At 39.0% G+C, this 15,429-nt stretch overlaps 1 protein-coding gene across 3 annotated transcripts in view; it reads left to right on the top strand.

Annotated features, from left to right (window-relative positions):
* The window catches only part of PAX3 (paired box 3), a 91,066-nt gene that overhangs the window by 55,871 nt on the left and 19,766 nt on the right, over positions 1-15,429 (top strand). For all 3 annotated transcript variants that reach the window (XM_072961733.1, XM_072961734.1, XM_072961732.1), the window contains exons 5-6: positions 5,848-6,053; positions 14,846-15,011. In XM_072961733.1, the coding sequence (XP_072817834.1) occupies positions 5,848-6,053; positions 14,846-15,011 (372 nt within the window). The remainder of the gene's footprint in view (positions 1-5,847; positions 6,054-14,845; positions 15,012-15,429) is intronic.

The following is a 15,429-nucleotide window of genomic DNA, read 5'->3' as shown; positions in this document are numbered from 1 at the left end:
CTGGGGCAAACACAGACTTTAAATGGTTGTCATGTTTTGATTCTTTAATTATTCAAATGAAAAAGTCTTGCTGAGAAGAAAGACAGTGTGCCAAATGTGTGCTTGTGAATTTTTTCGTTTTTCCATTTTTTGCCTGTCTCCTGTCTCTGAATTATACTGGTCTGGAAACCAATAATTATAGAATTCCACATGACTAAATCCCTATAAAATTGGGGTAAGATCGCATGTATAATAGCGTTAACTAGGATGAAATATTTCCCGAGGCTACAGGAGAGGTCACGAGGGGTTAACGGACAAAGACATACTCTCTAATTCTGTAATTCCTTCTTTAATTAAACTTCATGGTTGGTCCGCTGGTGGTAATATTTTTACCTTCTCCTCCCAGTTTGATTTGTTTCCGAAGGAAGACTTTGTAATCCTGTGGGTATGATTGTTGTCTATGCTTGATCTTTTTTTTTTTTTAAGCTGAAAAATGTCTATTTTCCAAAGGCTGATTTTGTGAGTTAACATGAAATCACTGGGATAACTAAAAATTTTGCTCCTAAGACCTACAATTTACTTGAGCTAGAAAAAGAAGCAACAAACTTCTTATTTTTTTTTTTAACATTTTTTATTGATTTATAATCATTTTACAATGTTGTGTCAAATTAACAAACTTCTTTTTGAAATAAGAATAAAGCACAGACTTGAAATGCTCAGGCACTTGGTGAGAAGTGATATTTTCCTGTGATCACTTGGACATTTTTGCTGAAAAACCTTGTGACTATTCCAACAGATTTCAAGTTATTTATTCCTGCATTTTAGTCTGAAAGGAATTTGAGGTTACTTTACAGCTCTTCATATCCTTTCACTAAGGCACCTTTAATACCAAAAACGACTTTAATAAAGATATAAACTGAGTGGTCAGTTAGGTTGCTCGTGATCCGTAGTAATCTCCAGGCTCACCCTGGATCTTACGACCCACCGTCTGTGATGGTTCTTAATGGAGACTGCGAATGGTCAGACTATTTTGATTTCTTAGACAAATCCATTCAGTGCTGCAGAAAAGTGATTCGTTTCTTAGTGCTTTCTTGTTGTTGGAAACTATACCTTGAATATATAAAGCGTTCACATTCAATCAATATTTGTTGTATTAAATTGAAATGGAAAATTGATTTGGTGTGTAATAGCGATTAAATTGTTGTACTTGTGTAAATTACATTTCATTCTAAGAAGTTTTGAAAATTTGGGACGAGTGAGAATAGTATGCAAATGGCTTACATTGGAATTCTTGTGTTGGTCTGTTTCTGATATTCCTCTTCAAAAGGGCTGTGTTTGTGTGTGTGTGTGTGTAAGGAACTCAACACCTATTTAGGACACTCCAGGCTAGAAGAGAGTCCTCTGAAGTCCCACAGACTTGGGTCAAAACCTAGCTTCCCAGCTGTGTGACCTGAATAACCTCTCTGAGTCTGTTTCCTTTTTCTGTACAATGGGGTGAGTATTTATTTCACAGGTTTTGTGTAGCTACATAAGGAAGGGAGAGAAATTCTCATCCTCTTAGTAAGGTCTGCTCCAGGTTCATTGGTGACATTGCGTTACACTAACATGTAAGTCAGAGAATGCATTGTGAAGGGGTCTTGGTAAGAGAGTCAAAATTTTCAAAGTCGAATGTGGATTGGGCTAAACTCTGAGAATTTTAATGACATTTAAAACAATACAATTTCCACTTAAAAGACCATGTATTATGTATTGATATGAATTTGCTTATGAGAACTATTCTGGAATTTCAAATTGGGGGAAATATCTCTATTTAATGAATAAGAAAGCAAACTTTGCGAAGGCATATGTAGAAAGTGACTGAGCAACTTAAATGTATGAAAGTCTCCCTTTAGTATTAAGGCCAGACTAGAAATAGCCTGAAGAAATTACATTTCATCTAGTCACATACATATCCTGGCAATTTATTAACATTTAGATAACTGTCTTGCTCACACAGCTTGTAGTTTCCAAGTCATGGCTGAAATATTCTACATAGAAAAAATAACACAATTTCTTTCTGTCACACTATCTGAAAAAGGCCTTGTTTTTACTTGGTGTAATATTTAGCAAGATTAGATACTTGGTGTCTTGTATCTAACTTGTTCTGCTATCTTGGGTAAAGTTAAATATGTGAAATAGAAGAACTTCAATGGAATGATTTAGGCTGTGCTATTAAAATGGGATTTAAGTTTTAAACCTGTTTTTGGTAAAAACTGAATGATTCAAATTCAGGACATTATTGAGAATCATGTTTTGTGTAAATAATAAAATTTAATTCTATTGAATGGTGTAAGAAATGGTGGTATTCCCATCTTTAGAAAGAGCTAGTATTTCCAACTGGTAGATTAATCTTGAGTTGCTGACTTACTATATCTTAAAGCCCACATCCTTTTGGAGTTTACAGAGGCGGAAAAGTCAGGATTAACTTGCAAGATTGTGGCTTCATATTGCTATAAATGATCAGTTGGTTCAGATAATTTTCCAGTAGAGAAATCAGGCAAATAGTTTCCTCAGTGTCATTTGAAATGATGCCATTTGAAGGTTTTTCTAGTTAGTGGCAAACTTTGGATTGCTTTTGAATAAACAGTCTAGAAATAAAAGTAGTGATTTGCTGGCTTGTTAAAGAAAATTTTATTTTTGGTGGTAAAAACTGTCCTATTGAACTCTTAGATATTCTGAGTCTTTTTTTTTTTAATTATTGGCTGTTGATGGTTCATCTTTTTTTTTTTAATCAAAATAGTCTTTGAAATAGTTGATAATTATTCCCTAGAAAAATACAGGCATGAAAATACTTGCAACAATTTCCAAGTCATTTTTAAGGATTCACAGACCCTCTTGCCTCCCAGGGGCCCAACCCCACTCAGCTCATTTGAATGGATGCTGGGTGGCTCAAAAGAGCAGAATTTCCATTTTAAAGATGTAAAACGGTGGCAGGGAAGTCAGTGTTAGTTCAAAACTTAAAATTTACCCTGTTCTTCTCTTCAATCAACATGTATTTATTGAACACCTATTATGTTCCAGCAGTGGCTTCTGCAATGAACCAGGCAGAGGAAGGGTCTTGAGCTTATATTCTAGGGGATACTAGTTGTTCAGGTGAAACATAGTTGTCTTGACCCTCAGAATTAACGCTAGCTGGTACTTGTACATCAAAGCAGCGCCTTTTCTCCAGAAACCAGAGATGATTTTGATTAATTGATCTGACAGTGCATGGCACACCATATTTACTTGGGAGGATTTAATAGCCCCAGAGACTCCCAAAGGAAACATGAAAATTTCCAATACTATTCTCCTAATGGGATCATCATAGGAGAAAATGCAAATAAATATTTAAGGTTCTCATAGGCAGAGGAAGCTTTTGGCTAGCTCTTAAATGCTGTTGAGTTTTTCACCTGAATTCAGATTAGATGGAAAAGTCAGGGCAATGGAAGCTGGAAGCACAGAAGGAAAACATTTTATGGAAATTAATTTTCTTCTTAGGGGAATGAGTAATTTGTTTCTTGGAGAGTATATTATTTATAATTGAAAAAATATAAAGGTGGAAGTGTATTTTTTTTAGATCAATTGTGGCAGGAAATATTTTATATATTTGGGAATTTTGAGGGGGAAATGAATAATTCATCTGGAATATTCTATAGAGATGGTTCTTAAAGTGTCTGTCCAGGGTCAGTAAAATCAGCATCAATCACCAGGGAGGGTGTTAGAAATGCAAATTCTCAGAACCCACCCAAGACCTGTGGAATCAGAAGTGGGGACAGCCACCCGGGTTTTAACAAGCATTTTCAGTGAGCATTTTCAGTGATTCTGATGCTCTAGACGTTTGAGAACCACTCCCCCACAATTATGCACAAATTATTGCTCTTTTAATTTGGTTCACATTTATTCAAGGTATACACATGTAAGTTGTATTGGCTGCTTTTGAAGTTTATAATGCCATGCATGACATATTTCTTAGCATGTTAATACTCCTGTAAAATATTCCTATACTTAAAGAAAGCCTATTTTACTTTCTTTAATATTAAAATATCCTAAAATAAGATTTATATTAAATTAGACCATTTTATATTAAATTAGATAACATAATTGAAAAGCCAAGCATAATGGCTGACATAACAGTATACACATTATATATTATAGTTTCCTTTTGCTGTTAATGCACAAATATTGGTTTTCTTTAATTTGTCATGTATATTACTAATGCACTCTCATGATTTCACAGTATTTGAATGTGAATAAAATGTAGAAGTATTAAAATATTAGAAAACTTAAATTATATTTATGGGCTATTTTGGATGTACACTGTTTGGAGCAGCTTATAACTGATACTGAAGTAGAAGGAAATTTTATATTTCTGTAAGGCAGAGTTAGGCTTGAGTTCAAGAGAAAAGAGAATTAGTAGAGCAGGTAATACTGCATTTTAACATTGCTTCTAGTGGCCCCTGCATTTCCCCAGGTCCTACCTGCCTGAGGGTACAAATGAGTTACCTTGACATTGATGTTAATAATCTACAATTTTCTGGCGTTCTTTCCTCACTTGTAGACAGCATACCTTGGCTTCTTCCCCAGAGGATTCCCCCAGTTATTTAGAGAGTTTTCTAAGAGCATCTGGAGGTGGTCAGGAGCAAGGCTGCTCAGGCCCCCGTGTTATGCTGAGTCTGCGGCTGATAGCCCGCCGATGGCCCTCTGCTGCTGCTGCGAGGTCCAGGGCCTCTGCAAGAGGGCTGCTTTCCAACTGAGAGCCCTGTGTCTGGCTGCATCCTCAAACCGCAGAGTCCACTATTGGCCAATAAGTGCTCTGTTATAGTCACAACTCACAGACACCAAACTGCATCATTAAGTTTCTAGCTCCCCTTTCCCTTTTGCAGGCACTTCTGTACTAAATTTGGAAGGCTTCCTTCCCTGATGCTACATGCAAATGTAGGCAAATTTAAGCTTTGGTGGAGAGGGAGCTGCAGCCAGACTGGCTTCAGGGACATGTGACCTGTGCAGTCGCCCAGGCCCTGTGCTTGCTTTTATGCTCTGTTGTTGCCATGTTGAAATTCGTAATAACTTTTGAACACAGTGCCTTTTCATTCTGCACTGAGTTCCTCAAATTAGGCAGCAGTCCTGGGCAGCTGCCCACCCGTTCAGCAGAGACCCGGACTTGGAACTTCTCTTTAGAAACAGTTTACTCAACTATGCCTGCTTCTTCTTGAGTCTGTTCTTGAGATTTGCATTAACAGTATCTAAACTCTCCTTCACGCATTTCCTACTGTTTGGTAATGAGATAGTAGACGTAATGTGGATTTTCTTATAGGAGCTGTACAGTCTACAATTATATTCTAAGAATATATGCAAATACATTACAGGAAGTATTGTAAGAATCCTGCAATGGCTTAGTATTATTGCCTTTTTAGATACTAAGTCAGTTTTGTAATATTTATTTAAAAAATCATTTTTTAACGGATTTCCTCCTGGTGTAAAAGTTGGTGAAAATTTATCAGGAACCAAACTAAATATGATTCATTCATTAGACAAAAAAAGTGTACCCATCAAATGCTAAGGACAAGGGCCAGAGGAAGGAGGTAAGGTTTGCCCCTGTTTTCTAAGAGCCCATAATGGGCTTAGAATGACAGACGCAGAGAGCAAACACTTCTGCCTGGGGGGGCTTGGGGATGGGAGTCGAGGCAGAGATGAAATACCATTTAATAATGTTACAGTGCACGGAGGGGCTTGGGGTCCCTGGGAGGACTTTGGCAATGCACTTTAAATGAGGATTTGAGTCATTATAGTTTGGTCAGAGTTGTTTTTTTGATTCCAATTAATCACTTTTTTTTTCTCCTGTGCTTTCAGCCTCAGCACCCCAGTCCGATGAAGGCTCTGACATCGACTCTGAACCCGACTTGCCACTAAAGAGGAAACAGCGAAGGAGCCGAACCACCTTCACAGCAGAACAGCTTGAAGAGCTGGAACGGGCTTTTGAGAGAACTCACTATCCTGATATTTACACCAGGGAGGAGCTGGCCCAGAGGGCAAAGCTCACCGAGGCCCGAGTGCAGGTACAGACGTCCAGACATCCGTATTCTGCTTACATCCAGACAGGAGGCAAGACTGTCTTCTCCTCGAAAGCGTAATTCAAACCAAGAAAGTAAATATAGTAGGGATGGTCCTTCATTAAGAATTAGAGCCCCCTCACATTATAAAATTCCTCCTTTCCCTCCAATTTCATTCCTTTATATTTTGCCTTGTCATGATAACCATATCATGGCCTCTTTTTTCTTTTTATTTGCATTTGTGTGGTCCAACTGCCCCCACCTCTACCAACCTCTTTTGTTTTAGATACGTCTGTGGCATATAGCAACATTTTACTTTGCTAGCCAGTCAGAAAACCGTTCTCTTTCTCCTCTTAGTAGGTTGGTCAGTTGAATTAAATTTATTGACAGGATAGCTGGCTTCTTATCCGTTATGTTGTTTGATACAAGTATTCTATATGTATAGATTTAAAAATGTGATCTATTTAATTAGCTTCCTCTGTATTCTTAGTATTTTGTGTGTGTGTGTGTGTTTATGAAAATGTACATTCTTATTTTAGACTTTGGTTATCATTACAAGGAGAATGTAATTATATTGGATATAACACAGAGAAGTGTGTCAATTCACATTTTTCATTCATCATTTCAGGGATTCTTGTTATATAGCAGGCACTAAATGGACTTTGGGGGTGGTATACAGATTAAAGCAAACTTTTGATTGGTTACTTAGTGCCAGGCACTGTTCTAAGTGCTGTGCATGAATTAACCCATTTACTCATCATTAAAACCCTAGGTTGGTATGATTAACACCTCCAATTTACAGATGAGGAAACTGAGACTCAGACTATTCAAGTAACTACCCAAAGTCACACAGCTAGTAAGTGATTGAGGCAATTGGGTGCCACAAATTTCCCCTCTATATATAGCCTTTCAGTTATGAAGATATGCAAAGTGGTACAAGGTAAAAATCCCTTCCTTTAAGTCTAGAAGCATTTCAGGTAACTATATTATTTTATTTTGTTTTATTTATTTATTTGTTTGTTTATTTAGAGGTGGAGGTAATTGGGTTTATTTATTTACTTTTGGGGGAGGTATCGGGGATTGAACCCAGGACTGTGCACATGCTAAGAATGTGCTCTACCACTTGAGTTATAGCCTCCCCCTTCAGGTAACTGTATTATTTTAAAACATTGAAAATTATCTTTTCACTGTTACAAGTGCCCTGAACCCTCTAAAGAAGGGTGCGTTGGTGTCCTATGTTTGTACTGAGTGGTAGAAAAATGAACTTTTCTCAAGGTAGAAAAATGCAGTTGGAGAGATTACACATGCCTCAGGGTAAACTGGAACTCCTCACTGGTCCAGGAGAGAAGTTACCTTGTCTGGAAATGTCTGTTAGTCCCAGATACTGACTTCTGTAGGGTGAGGCTGGGAACTCAGCAGTGAACTAGTCAGCTGATATGGTCTCTAGACTGCTCAACACATTCTCATATGCATCTAATTACCCTTCCTGTCGCACACTATGTTGGAATATTCTCTTCCAGTCTGCAGAGCCAAGGCAGAGGGATTGTTTTATTCAATTTGACTTTGTATCAGATCATCACAGTGCTAGGAAAGCCAAGGAGTGTGAAGATGAATTAAGGCAAGTTTCTCAAGGAGCTGGTGTCTAACTTGGGAAAGGATGAGACCTTCTTGGAGTAAACAAGAGTGACTCATGAAGAAGGGCGAGTCAAGATGGACTATTGAGTCCAGGCAGATATTCATTGCACAGGGAAGGTGGGAGAGTTAGTAATACGGAATAATAAGCAAAAGCACAGAGTTGTCAGATGATCTTTCATTTTTGCTCAAGTCACATTGAGGAAACAGTGAACGGTTCAATTTGATTGGAGGACAGGGAGTGGTAGAGTGGCAGGAAGAAATACAATTGGAAATCTAAATTTTAACATGTGATCTATTTAATTTCTTTCTTTGTATTTTGTGTGTGTGTGTGTTTGGTACTTATTTTAGACGTTGGTTATTATGAGGAGAACGTGACTATATCAGATAGTGTGCACGGAAGTGTGCTGATTCATGTGATTCACTCCTTTTGGGAATACTTGTTATATACCAGGCACTCTGTGGGCTTTAGGGATGGTGCATAAATAATAGCAAAACCTCGAGTGGTTACATACATCCTGTGGAGAGCCTGGGTTTCAGGCAAGGCGGCTAAACTTATGCAAAGGGCAGTGGAGGCTGTGGGCATGAAATAGGTTAGTGGCAGTGGGATAGAAAGGAGAGAGATGCCATGAAAGGTATTCAGAGGTGGGATGGAGGCAGCTAATTGTGTGAGCTAGAGAAGGGTGAAAGGGTGAGTGCAGAGTCACAGGTATGCCAGGGTTTCTTGTGGATGTTTTATAGCTGGAACCATTCAATCCCTCTATTACATTGGAGTATAGTGCTCCTTCCCAGAAATGACCAGCACTAACCACAGGTCATTGTGCTATATATATATATATATATATATATATATGCAAATATATTATTCTGTAAAAATATACAGAGTGTACATATTATAATACTTATAACAATAATGCTACATAATGCTACAAATATAACATACATTGAATCTATTCGCCTTTATTGTAGTTCCATGATCACCTGGTTTAAAAGTGAAGTGAGGTCCATTCATTCTTCCTTTCTTTCAGCGAACCTTTATTGAGTGCCTACTCTGTTCCAGGATTTGGTCTCTATGCTCCCTGGCTGGCCAAGCCCACATACTGTGTCTGTCCTTAAGACATAAACATTGGCTGTAAAGAAATCAAACAAAGAAAGTGGTGGAAAACTGAAAACAGTGTCTAGTGTTGCTCTATCTCATTGTTGCTTTGGCCAAAGATGAGGACTGGCGGCGGGGTGGGGGGTGGTGGTGGGCATAATTAATCTCAACTCCATGCAGCTTGTACAGTGCCCGGCACTTGCATCTGGTTCAGTGAATGTCAAAGGGGAATAAGAATGGCCCATTAACTTCCAGAGGACATGGGATCAAACCAATAAACAGTGGTTCATATTTTTCTATACAGTGACCTCCTCTCTAAAGCAGGGCCCTCATTAACCTCACAGCTGTCCTAATGTGGCTTTAACCCGGTGACTCTTTACATTCCTTATGGCTTCATTAGTTCCCTTGAGACACATCACATCTTGCACCACAGCTATGATCTACAGCCAAACAAATTCCCTACAACACCCGGCATATGGATCTTTTACTTAACCCAGCAGGAAAAAGAAGGGAGTAGTTAATCACTGATTAAAATGCCAGAACAAAATCCTTTAGTTTTTAGAAGGATCTGAGAAAGCAGTAGCTGAGTCAACTCAGTTTGAGTGATAGCCAGAGAGTGTGAGTTAGTTTAATTTGGGGCACCTGGGAAAACCCAACATGAAACCAAAAAAAAAAAAAAAAAAAAAAAAAAAATCCCGAAAACGAAAAAACCAAAAAACCAAACATAGCTACATTTCTTTTTCTTCCCCTCTAAGGAAAAAATAAACTCTAAACACTTCTGGGTAGACTTGAGACTACAGCTTTAATAGCTTAGGCCTTTGTTGGTATTGGATAAAAATTTGGACAGTAGCTACGTTACGTTTATCAGAGCTAAATCTGAGCACACAATCTAAGAACTATTGTACAGCAAAGGCTAATTTGCCTAATTCACCTCCTGAATAGCTGTTATTATGCAAATAATGGCAAGCACGAAAATTTTGTGGGGAAGAATGACTTGCAAACATTTATGATGTGTAAAAGTTTTCGTAAATATTCCAAGAACTCCATGAAGCAGGCAAGCACTGTTGTGTTTTACCATCAAGGCAGTGGAAGATAGGAAAGAGAGTTGCTTGTTGAAAAAACATTTAACTAGGAGTCAAAAGATGTGGATTTTGGTCTCAGCTTTGCCAAAGGTGTTTTGTTGAACAAGCCACTTAATTCTGTTGTAATCCTGCTGAGCTTCAGGTTTTTTTTTTTTTAAATTTTCATTTAAAATGTGGCATCTGGATCAGATGATCTCAGATGGTCTCAGTCTGGGTCTGTGGACTACCAGGATAATCGTGGATGGACTTCAGGAGATCTGGGAAACTTGAGATGTGTAGACAAACATTGTGCCTTTGCCTCTGTATGTGTGTGTACACAAGTCTTAACTAGGAAGAGGGCCCCTAGTTCTCATCATATTTTCAAATATCACCTTCCCGTGTTCTTTCCTTCAGTTTAAAACACCTGGGGTGTATGATCTCTCAGCCGCCTTCTGGCATCAGTAATTTGGGATTCTCAGGGAAGCCCAAAGTTGGTTTAAAGTCATCTAACAGATCTGTATAGTTCAGAAGTTAAGATAGGTATGGAATATTTGGCCCTGAACTCTATAACGAAGCAAAAATATGGTCATCCCTACAATTCTCTTTAGAACTTTGCTTTTGGAATGTATCAAAATGCAGTTGGTTATGCCTGCCTGCATGTATGTCATGATCTTCCGACATTCATGGAAGCATGACGTTTCTCCTCGTCAAACTGGCCTATCCTCTCCCCAACCTGCACTCCGTACAGTGGTCAAGGCCCATAGCAGGAAAGGTAGGAGGGCTGGGTGGGTGTGATATAGGAGAGAGGGAGTGGAGTGAGCAAGAAGGGCCCGGAAACAGGCAACTTGTCCTGAATTTACCTACTTGGAAAGTACTGTAATTGGCGCTTTAGTATCAGCTCTAGTATTTAAGGAAACATTTTTATAGTCTTGTTGTGAATTCTCTTTCTAAGGATTAAGTATTACATTCTCTTCCTATTTTTCAAATCTCATTTGAAATAAACCACCCGGAATAATGTAGGTTAGATCGCCTTAGAGGACCACACCAAAAATGTGAGCCGGCAATTTATTGATGGGCAGAATTAGGCTTACGCTCTGGGACACTTAGCACTAATCCAGGAAACTTGGAAGCAATTTGGACCTGAGCCTCCATTCAAGCCAAACTGGCTTTCAATTATTCGAGGTGCTGTTTGGGCACTTTCCTGTTTGTTCATGGGCACAAAAGGCTTTGGCTGTGGACCACGGAGCCCAGAAAACAAAACAAGGCTTTAATTCTTGGGTTTCTCAGACAGACGTGTCAATGTGACATTTTTACTTAATAACTAACGTTTATTGAACACAATACCTCTCAGATATTCTTTTAAAAGCTTTGATTGTATTGTCTCATTTAATTGATCATATTGTCTCATTCAATCTTGTAAACAAATTTTTTATTTCTCCCATTTAGCAGATGAGAAAGCAGAGGCCCACCGATATTAAGCAAATTATTCAAGGTCACAGAGTTAATGAGGGGGAAGGTGGGATTCAATTTTTGCCTGGTCTACATTGCTTCCATGTGAAAAGTACTACTGTTATCTTTTAAAATACTAAGTTTTTTCCAACGTGTATTGTTGAGAGTCTGGACAAATTGGTTACTTATTTTACTCCCGAAGAGAAAAGTTTATGAAAACCTATTCTTTTGTGATTCATTATCTTCCCCTCCTAGGTATCAGGATGTTTATGGGGGTCTTTCAATCAATTTAAATTTTGCATAAAAAAAAACAACTGGATATTGTGTTACACCAGAATGGATCTAAAGATCGTTTCTGAAAGGCATGGATATGGCTTTGTGGAAGGACTCTGAAGACAGACATACAAGCAGGGAAAGATCCAGGGAGCAGACGAAGATGAATCAGGCTGCAGTTCATCAGACGAGACAAGAACTTGCCGTGAGGGAAGGTTTTGACGTAGAGTGATATTATACAGGCAATTATAAGCAATTAAGTGTCTAATAGTAGTTATTCACCAATGTATGTCCCCTGCCCCTACTTCCTTACCACGCCAAGTGTGATGTGGAGGGCCAGGTAATGCTGCACGAGGAGAGTGAAATCACACTGAATTAGAGGTTGGAAAATGACACTGAACAGGTATAGAGCAGACTTTGTACAGCTTGTTTGTTTCCTGCCCTACTGGCTAGGAAATTGGTGGAACACATATTCTCCTCTAGATCAAAAGCCTGTTTGTCTCTGTTGCTATTGATACTTTTTTTCAAAGCTTCAAAGAGACATTTCCAGTCATTGTAACAACCGAGTCATAAATGGCTTCCACCCATTTTAGATGAACTTTTCAGTGTTGTACATGTGCACGTGTCACTCAGGAGACTGCTGTCTGTTAGGAAATCGTGATGCAGTATTGGAAGGGTTAGGCAAGACTTCTGAGTGCCAAGGATTTGTCTTTCAGTCAAAGGTGGGGTGATAACCACATCCCAGGATCATTGTGCTTGGCCAGTTTGGGTTTTTAACATGAAGATTATTTCAAGGGCACTTTTCTCTGTTCAGCGTAGAAGGTGTGTTGTGCTTTATGAGTTTCAAACACTTTCCAATTCGTGACTTCAGTGTGTTTTCCCTCTAGTGCTTCTTTTGGCAGTTTCAGCTGGTTCTGGGAAACCCAGAGACTGATAGCAGCAAGATGATAGAAAAAAGTGATTAAGTGGCCAGAGACAGGCAACCCAGTCTTCAGCAAGCCCTGGTTTATAGCCCTCTGGATTCATTTAGCCTAAATTTAAACAACATTGATATTCTTTCCTTTGGGAAACTCTTGAACCTCCTGTTGAAGGTTTGTTTTACAGTGAAGATTCGCTCCCCAATTATTTCACTTCAACTCTTATCGTAGTTATAATACATATTGTATTACAAATAGAAGAACTTTTAAATCCAACACCTGCTGGGTTTACTCAATGTCTTCAATATTTATTTGTATCATTTTGGAAAAATGAAAACAAAACGGAAAAACCTTTATCCCTCTAGCCTTTTGGATTTAATCTTTTGAAGGGATTTGTAGAAAGTTAACAATAGTTTTTTTCTGACTTATTATTTGAGCAAAGACATTTTTGATTTTCAAAACTGGGTTATGGAGGAATTAGCATGAATGTGAATCAACAGTAGGTTGAGACTGATGGAGCAACCAGGCAAAACCCACCCACTGGATAAACAAAATTTGCTTTATTTATCTGAAGGCTACAGCAGGGAGCTGGCACAGAGAGACTGGCAACGTGCTCTGATAATTTCAGAAGTGCAAGCTTCTAAATTCTTCATAAAGAATCTCATCAGTAGATTTTGAGGACAGTAAGTCTGAATGAATGAAGTCACATTAGCACTTTTGGAAATTCAACTCTCCTTCCAGCCTAGTACTTAAAGCTGAAGATGCACCGCACACAGGTTGGTTTAGATAAGTGTGGGGGACCCCTTCACCTGAGCCAGGCGTGCCTCATTAATCTCAAGGTTTTATACTATAAAATATGCTCACAGGGCATGGTATGGTCCAGTGTACTCAGGCATGAATTTACCCTAATTTCTCACCCTCAGCTCCTCAGGCTAACCAGCTTGTTCCAAGCACTTCTCTGAAAACAGTTTTCTTACCCTGGTGACTGTGGGAGTCATGGTAACAGACGCTTAGACTTCCAGTGAGAAAACACAATTGATGCAGACCTGAAATTGAGTGCTGTTCATGGTTCTATTATCCCAGGTGGCAATTTATTAAGTAAAACTCTAATTCAATTAGGCATCAACATGGGAAAATATTGACTTACCTTCTTTTCCTGTTGGAAACTTAAGGAGTATTAAATGTTAGCGTTCTGAGGAAGTTCACACAACTTCCCTCACCAGTTCTTGCAGCATAGCTAGAGAAGACCAAACTCCTTTTCAGACAAATGCTTGAATAAATAGCAAAACTTTAAGCAGATGCCCTGGCAAAGCATTTGTTGAACTGGGCTTTCTTGCTCCAGAAGAGAGATTTTCCTTCCCCCACTCTTTTTAAAGCATTGTGATTTTTAAAATTACAGTTACGTTGTACAATTGCTAACTCTGTTCCATAAGGAAATCAAGTCTCATCTTTTCTTAGACATGCTGGTTTCTTGCATTATCACTTCCAACTGGAGTGACCCCTTTTCTAAGTCATATCCAAACTTTAAAGTTAGTTGAAGCTCTGTCTCCACTCTACACTTTTCCTGATTCTCTGAATTTTCAAACATGGAGCTTCTACCTCTCGTGAGCCGTTGTTTTGGCGACCTTGCCTACTCTGTGAACTCCTTGAGGACAAGACTGTAGGCTACAAGAGCACGGGGTGCTGTCTTATCCACCTCTTCATCCCTCTGATAAAAAGAAAGGTGCTTACAGCTGTTGTTAAAAGAAATAATAAACATTATTTAAGGGCTCTTCATGGATAAAATACTTTCATTTCTTGAAATACTTACCTCTTCAGCATGTATTTCCACTGAGATCAGTACAAAGTCTCACACTTTGGAAGGGATGGTAAAATGGCCCTGTTTATCCTCTGGGTCAATTTATATTACTCTCCAGGAGCGATGCCAATGATATCCCTAGAAATACAGGGACACTGACAGGACTATAACATACAAAGTTTAGTGTAACAGGCAAGGCTGAATTAGGACATATGTTACGTGGGGGCCTACAGAGCTCCTGGATCCTCCCCAGCATTCTGTAGTACAGGGAGGAGGGGGGGTACTGATGGTGATAACGCGGAGTTCCTGTTGTTCCCATTCCTGCTCAGCCATCCCTGCCCATGCTCTGCAGGGGCTCTGTAGGACCAAGGAAAGCCCCTGAAGTCCCTCTGCTGACCCCTGACATTTAACTCTCCTTTCTCCCCTGACAATGCAGCCCAGAAAGTGGCGGGCTCTTGCATCTATCTGCCCTGTCAGTAAGGGGCCTTTAATCTGTTTTAGCATGAAAAATTCACTAAGAATGTACTATTATTTCATCAATGAAATCCTCAAATTCTAAATTAAATCCATAGGTCTGGTTTAGCAACCGCCGTGCAAGATGGAGGAAGCAGGCTGGAGCCAATCAGCTGATGGCTTTCAACCATCTCATTCCGGGGGGATTCCCTCCCACGGCCATGCCTACCCTGCCAACATACCAGCTGTCGGAGACCTCTTACCAGCCCACAGCTATTCCACAAGGTATGGAGCAAGGGTGTCAGGGGTTAAAATGTAACTCCCAGTTACTTTCCCTGCTGCTTATTTTATGCAGTGACAGCGGGATATCATTGTGTCTGTTTGTATGTTAACTGCATTACATCAGGTTGTCCTGAAAGTACCTGTCACATTTCAGAAACATAGTTTGTTCCATGACAAGCCTGAATCTCTCTAGATAAACTGTGTTGTAATATAACACTGTTTCAATATTTTAAAATGAAACAAAACAATGAAATAAAACAAAACAACCTTCCTAAATAAATATGCAATTTGCTTTTCGTTTGCTAAAACTTCACCTCTACATTTGTGCTCCAGTCTGCAATTAACTGAAGCTCTATGATGGCTCCTAACTGCAGTAGAAATAGAGGGAAGGTAAGCTTTGATAAAGTCACTCTCTGTTATT

Source organism: Vicugna pacos, chromosome 5 (assembly GCF_048564905.1).
Source record: "Vicugna pacos chromosome 5, VicPac4, whole genome shotgun sequence".
NCBI classification, from domain to species: Eukaryota; Metazoa; Chordata; class Mammalia; order Artiodactyla; family Camelidae; genus Vicugna; species Vicugna pacos.
Note: the sequence above shows the minus strand (reverse complement) of the source record. Positions and strands in the feature narration are given on the sequence as shown.